Source organism: Hibiscus syriacus, unplaced genomic scaffold (assembly GCF_006381635.1).
Source record: "Hibiscus syriacus cultivar Baekdansim isolate YM2019G1 unplaced genomic scaffold, ASM638163v2 tig00110210_pilon, whole genome shotgun sequence".
In the NCBI taxonomy this organism is placed as follows: Eukaryota; Viridiplantae; Streptophyta; class Magnoliopsida; order Malvales; family Malvaceae; genus Hibiscus; species Hibiscus syriacus.
The window spans coordinates 1,088,884-1,096,006 of NW_024062629.1; the positions used below are offsets into that span (position 1 = coordinate 1,088,884).

Genomic DNA, 7,123 nt, shown 5'->3' on the forward strand with positions numbered 1-7,123 from the left:
TATTTAATTTAATAATAATAATAATAATAACAAACCAACTTACTGAAATAAAAAGATAAAATCGTGTTAACCACCAAATTTCTTTAAATTATCAAACTAACTTCTTCCTTTCTTAGTTTCTCTTCAAAATTTTCTTTTGGTTTTCCTCTTGTTTATCCATGGAATTGATGTCTTTCTCATTATTTTTTTTACAAAAACCGTTGATATTTATTCAAGCCAAGCAATTTTAAATAGACAAAATATGGAATCACATATGAAGGGACAATTAACTTCTGGTAAAATAATAAAATAAAATTATAGTCAAAATGGATTCAACTTAAACTGGGCTTTACAGTAGCTCTTGTACAACCACATCTGTTGGAGAAAAGAAAACCAAGGATATAGTGGTCAAAGATGAATTTGAAATACTTTTGTTTGACCTTATTAATGTCTCCAAGCACCACTTCTTTGACTAATTCAACCTCATAACATATTTTAACCCCAGTGTGTGTACCTGATATGAAACTCTATGCCCACAGCATTACAGTGTTCAGATTCAAGTATCTTGTTCCTGCTCGTCCTCTGCCATTACTGGTTCTTGAAGGTCGATTCGACCTGTAAATTGTAATAGTAGAAGGAATTCATGATCAAATAAAGCTCATATTTCCAGCTTCTGCAAAGATGCAATATTGTTCTTGATATGCTAAACTATTCTAGATACTATAGAAAGATAAGTTTTGGGGAAAATTAAATAATGATATATATTGCTTCCTGGTAAAACGAGAGCAACTAGCTGGTTTTTAATGCCACATGAGGCATGTATAGTAAGCACTCGGTGAAGAAGATACATTTTTTGCATCAATCGGCAACCAGCCATACTCGGACCATAAATTGCCTGGTAATAGTGTTCTTTGTCTTTGGAAGACTATTTCATCGATGTCTTACTATTCTCGACAAAAACAATAAAAGGTAGAATAAGGAACTTTCTTCCTCGTATTGGTGAGGATCTTTCAGGAATATATATAGATATATCTCATACCTAGCAAGGAAATGATAGAAGGGGCTTTTGAAGGTCCGTTGGATCTTATATCAGTTCCTGCAATGCATACGGAAAATTATGATTCCAAAACAGTTGCATGTTTGTCAACTCATGATGCCATCATAGAATAGTATACGAGTACAATCGCCGAAACTGCAGCATTAGAACCTCTGTCCCAATACAAGTAAAAAGCAATTCCGTATTGTATAAAAAAGAAAAGAAATACCATAACTTATGAGTATTAGATTTATAAAATGAGAAAAAGATGCCTGCTGCTTTGCAGCAGAAAGAATATTCTCAATGGGAAGGCATTGACATTTAATCTGAACTCACCAGGAAAAAAAATGAACTGCGAACTCTACCATTAACCGAACTGAATCAGCTTCAGCCTTTAGTGAAGATACAGCACTAGGGCTTCTTGTTAAAAAGAAGAAGAAAAAAATGCACTAGAGCATATAAAGAAGTATACCTGAACTTTCAAGTGACTTAACGATGTCTGATTTCTTAAATGTAAATCCTATGAAATTGTTATCTTTTGATGTCAACATCTGCACCATCAAATGAAAAAAAAAAACATATCAAAACGTTTCAAAATCGTTCTAGAAAGAAAATGAAGATTGGAGAGAAAAAGGCCTTTACCTTCCTCCAAGGTCCCACTTCTGGCATTGAGGAGGGAGGGCCATCAATCTACCAAAAAGCAAAAAGGTAAGAAAAATTAATTTCACTGAAAGGAAAAAAAAAATGAAGACAGAATTTAAAAGTTCCATTAAAAATGAAAAAATATTTCCAATTTATCTGAGAAACAAAAACTTAAAGGTGAAAACCTAGCCGTTTGCCACATTTTAGTTAAAATACAATGGAGATTCAGCTATCAATTTATAGAAACTCTCAATATTCCATTGGGAAAGAGACATTAAGTTAGAAGTGCTTGAAAGTTCAAAGTAGGAAGGATATCACGAATCTTGAGAACTGTAAACACTTTATCACCCCCCCATTAAACGGTATAACTCTGATACATTAGCTTTTATTTATTTATTGAGAAGAAGATTAATTAGGCATTTAAAGTACTCACTTCAGGGAACTTCTCAAAATTTTGAGTGTCCAAATCCCCATTGACTGTTGGCTTATATGCAGCTTCAATCTCATACAGCTTTTCCCACTGAACACCTTTGAACCACGGATGTTCCTGATAAATTTCAAGACCTCAAAGTTATAAATGAACAAGTACAAGATTAAAATCTAGATGCAGATGGTGCAACTAATTTGTCAATCTACAAAATTAAAATCTATATGCAGGCTTCGGTCGGGAGAAATATGTTTACTTGTAATGAATGCTTGGTGCAAAAGTATCTGGCAACTAAAACAGGTACAAAAAACAAAAAAGGGACCTCTTTAAATTTAAATATATAATAATTAAAGAAACATTTATTATCACTGAAAGGACTTACCTTCAATTCTTCTACTCCTCTGGTTCCCAGGCGGATTTCAACATCACATAGAAGGTGACATATTAAATCCTTAGCCTCAGCAGATATTTTTGGTTCCTCTGGGAATTTCAAGCAGGCTCTCCAGTTGATGATCTGTCCAAGATAAAAATATTAGCATCTAGTGAAAAAGGAGGATAACAGAATAACTAAGAACTAAAAACTAGGTGCTGTGCCACCTTGCGGCATGTTATCCGAGGATCATCAGAACAAAATGGAGGATAGCCTATGAGCATCTCATACATGATTGCTCCAACAGACCACCAATCACACTCCATCCCATAACCCTTCTTTAATAGAACTTCAGGAGCCATGTAATCAAGAGTTCCAACAGTTGAATATGCCTGCAAAAGCCAGACATTAGCTGATACTGAGTGTAATGACATACCTGCTTAAGAAATGCAACCAATGTAAAATCTGAATCGTATAAATGTTGTAGTTGTTCTTTTGGGATCAACCAAGGGGGTTACGTTTCCATTGTTGTAAAGATAATACCAATGCACGGCGGTTATGTTTCCATTGTTGTAGTTGTTCTTTTGGCATCAACCAAGGGGGTCTTTCAGATCCAGACTGGATTTCAGCTTCACTGGCATCCTGGGAAGTTAAATCTTCATCTTCCAACAAAATTGTTGAATACTTTTCATCTAGGGGTTTACACAAGCCAAAATCTGAAAGCTTTAAATGCCCTTTCTTATCTAGTATCAAGTTATCTGGTTTAATGTCCCTACAAGAAAAACATGATCAAGAATAAATATCTGCAAAGACATTTTTCAAGTATTTTAAGTCCCCCATTTATTCCGCAACTAGTCAAGATTCTCTCACTGATTACAGTCCACATGCTGATTTACATTCAAAAACATCGTTATCTTAGAAACATATTAACGTAACACAATACCTGTGTATATAGTTGTGTTGGTGAATCGAATGAATAGCCAAAATGCTCTCTGCTACATAGAAGCGTGCTACATCTTCAGAAAGAATATCTTCCCTCATTAGTAGTGTCATGATATCACCACCAGGTAAATACTCCATAATAAGGTACAAGAAGTCAGAATCTTGAAAAGAATAGAACAGCTTTACAATGCACCGGCTATCAACCTCGGCAAGTAAGTTTCTCTCAGAACGAACATGCTCAACCTTGAAACAAAATAAAGTAAAAAGTAAGGCTAATAATTTAACTTGCTGTATGGCTTTTATCATGACCCACCAAGAAAATGTACGAGTTGGACTCATAAAGACCCTAACCGTTCCATATCAAATAGAATTAAGATTTTTTTTCAATGTCAAATTAACTATTTGCCAACTGCCAAAATCCAGTTATTACCATAATACCATAATAAAAGATGGTTACACGAAACGGAAGTAGGCAATAACCTTGCAAATAATGCCCGCTTAAAGACATCCCTAAAAAGGATAATGGCCACTTTTAGGCATCTAACAATCTTTGTGATCGTATGATTAAACCAACAACCAAACCACTAAGAACAAAACAAAGCCTGTATGTAATAAAGGATTGATACAATCAACAAAGCTTACTACTTCGAAAGTGTATTATTTAGATGGGTTACCTGTCCACGACTAAGCATCTCTGATTTCTTTAACTTCTTCATGGCAAAAATCTCTCCTGTATTTTTAGCACGACATAACCTAACCTGCGTTTGTTGCATTGAAACAGTGGTAAGTGTCAAGACATGTATGTAATTATCTACATTTGCAATTTCTATTAAACCATAGCTGAAACCAGTTCAAAAATCCCCATTGAGTTCAAAAATCACTGAAAATGTTAACCAAGGATTGAGAGCTCTAACACGACAAACATTTGAAATATACCTCACCGAATGCACCTTTTCCAATTACAGTTAATTGTTTGAAATCATCAATTCCAACTTTACGTCTTTGCAGCCTCATATATTCGGTTTCTCTCCTCTCCAAATTCCTCATCATTTCCTCTTGTTCCTCACTCGAAACCTGAGCTTCCTCAGCCCTCCTTTGCAGTGCTCGTCGTCTTAAACGGACAACAGTTAATATCCAATATAATTACATTTCAATTCTAAAAAAACGGCCAATAAATTTCATCTAAGCTAACCATATCCACCACTTAACATCATAATTTCAATTATTACCTAAATAATTCAACTGAAAATTAGCAAAATATCAAATTAAAAGAGCACATGGATATTTAAATGCAACAATAGTTTGGACCATCGGAATTACCTTTCTTTGCGCTCGTGTAATCCTTGAAGGTAGTTCTTGTAATGATTCTCAATGAACTGTTTAGCGGCGGCAGCTTTTTGCCTGGTTACCGGCGAAGAAACGGAGACATCCGGATCCAAAGCTATGTCTCGACCAGCTTTTAAAGGTCCTAATCTTACCGTCCCATCTCCACCGTCCATTTTACCTCACGAAATTTCGATGGGAGTTTTTTCTTTCACCAAATTCCAAGCTTCAACTTCCAACTAAAAAAAAGTAAATAATAACCATTTCAAATACAGAAAAGGGGCTGATAAATGAAGCTTGATCGGTGTCACAGTATCGAGGAGATATCTAAGAGCTGTCACCTGTCAGTTGTTTGTGAAAATGGCTAGAAGAAGATTAAAAAAACAATAATAATAAAATTAAAAATTAAAAATGAACTGGCAAACGTTAAGACGTGAGCAAGTGCCTCGGCGAGCGCCAGGTAAATCTATAAATACTTATGAAGAGCTTTGAATTGCAAAGTTTAAAACTGCTATTGTTTCCTTGTGTTTGGAATTGTCTTTCCAAGTTGTTTTACGATGAACTGAGTGCACTCAACGGCCAACGCCATCGTTTTTCTCGTATGAACCTGATTCTTCAAAATCGTTTTTAATTATTTCTTTCGTTTTCAGATCGAACGCAAAGAGAGAAGAAAATCTGAAAATATGATTTTGTGAACTGGCTACAATCTGCAGAGTCGGCGGAGATCTTAAGAGACGAAAGTCGCGGTGAGTTTCTAAGATTTTCCCCCGCGTCAATTGCACGCGCCTTGATATTAATTCCACGGTGAAATTAAATGTATTGGCTAATCATGGTGACACCGGCGCATATCATACTGCGTTTTATAGCTAAAAAATGTTTTCTCAAAAATAATTTTTAGTTGAAAAATATTTTTTTAAAAATATTTTTTTTATATTTTATGTTTGATAATTAAAAAATATTTTTTGAAAAATATTTTTTGATGTTTGATAGTTGAATTTGGTTGTATGAAAAATATTTTTCATTAATTGATAATTGTAATTAATTTTTTGAATTTAATTAATTTTTCTAATTTTTTTGTATTTTATGTAAATTATTTTATATGAAATATTTTTTTAACTTTTCACTTTAAACAAATATTATTTTATACATTTAATATTAATATTATTTTAATAAAATATTAATTATTAAAATATTTAATATACATATAATATAATTTTAATAATATTATATTTTTAATATTATATATTAATATATACTTAGATATATTATAATGATATATGATATTAAATTTATAATTTAGTAATATTTAATAAATTATTAATATTTATATATTATTTTTATAAATATAATATTATTAAATTACTAACAATGAGTAATATTAATTTATATATTTAATATTAATATAAGAATTTAGTATTATGTTAATAAAATACTAATAATTAAAATTAATGGTGTTCAAATGGTTAATTTAACCATCTATCGAATTGAATTACTATTAACCAAATAAATTGAACTTTTTAATCGTTAATCGAATCAATTTTCTTTTTGAAAATATTAACCGAACATAACTTTTTTCATTTTTTTGTAAATTATTTTTCTATAAAATTAACTATCGCGTATCAAATAATTAGTGAAAATGATTTACATACTATCATCAAAACACCATAAAATAGTTTTTGAAAACTATTTTTCAAAAAATATAATTTATTTTACGTAAAACAGTTTTCATGTAATTCATTTTACATAAAAATAATTTTCGAATAATCCATTTTACGTAACTTACTTTTAAAAAACTAATTACAATCTATCAAACAGTTACTAAATAAATTGACAAATCATGGTGGCACCAATGCATGTCCCCGTCGTACGTTTAATTTTGATAGGGAAGTTTCCCTACTCACTTACCATGTTAACTAACCCCTATATTGTTATATCTATTGATTAAAATAATTCAATTACAACATGGTCCTCTGCTGCTTCAGTGTAACGACAACGCGCCACGTGGTTCTTCATGTGAGACCTGCAAAATTATTAGGGATGGCAATGGGTCGGGTCGGGTCGGGTTTTTGGGCCACCCGACCCGAGAAGAAAGGGTTTTTCACCCGTGACCCGACCCGATCCGACGAAATTAAGGTTTCACCCGACCCGACCCGACCCGAATATATGACTTAGAAACCCGACCCGACCAGAAATAATAATAAAAAAAATTTTATTCAATAAAAAACAGTGACTTAATTGAAAAAAATTATATATGGAGGGACATTATTGTAATTATCCCTAAATATATAGGATAAAATTATATATATTTTTCGGGCCGGGTCGGGTCGGATTTTTTCACCATAAACCCGACCCGACCCGACCCGAACAGTACATTTAAAAAAAACCCGACCCGACCCGAACCCGA

At 32.8% G+C, this 7,123-nt stretch overlaps 1 protein-coding gene across 2 annotated transcripts; it reads right to left on the bottom strand.

Annotated features, from left to right (window-relative positions):
• Positions 1-357: 357 nt before the first annotated feature.
• LOC120113614 (serine/threonine-protein kinase tricornered-like) lies at positions 358-5,408 on the bottom strand. 2 transcript variants are annotated; one of them, XM_039134706.1, is made up of 13 exons: positions 5,061-5,142; positions 4,717-4,958; positions 4,333-4,507; positions 4,071-4,154; positions 3,398-3,639; positions 2,998-3,226; positions 2,682-2,846; positions 2,467-2,598; positions 2,091-2,204; positions 1,658-1,705; positions 1,488-1,566; positions 1,019-1,075; positions 358-594 (listed from the first exon to the last, which is right to left on the bottom strand). In XM_039134706.1, exons 2-13 carry the CDS (start codon positions 4,893-4,895, stop codon positions 536-538), a joined length of 1,563 nt encoding a protein of 520 aa, XP_038990637.1. In that variant the 5' UTR covers positions 4,896-4,958; positions 5,061-5,142; the 3' UTR covers positions 358-535. The 2 variants fall into 2 exon arrangements, with proteins under 2 accessions (XP_038990637.1, XP_038990636.1); XM_039134705.1 differs by having other exon boundaries at positions 4,717-5,408.
• Between the last annotated feature and the right edge of the window lie 1,715 nt (positions 5,409-7,123).

What these genes read in the sequence shown, in the direction of transcription:
- LOC120113614 (XM_039134705.1), bottom strand. Translation starts at nt 4,895, where the DNA reads ATGGACGGTGGAGATGGGACGGTAAGATTAGGACCTTTAAAAGCTGGT. An exon ending in AGATGCTTAGTCGTGGACAG is followed by an intron (nt 3,640 to 4,070) that starts GTAACCCATCTA and finishes TTTTGTTTCAAG; the next exon opens with GTTGAGCATGTTCGTTCTGA. An exon ending in TAAGTCACTTGAAAGTTCAG is followed by an intron (nt 1,076 to 1,487) that starts GTATACTTCTTT and finishes TATGCATTGCAG; the next exon opens with GAACTGATATAAGATCCAAC.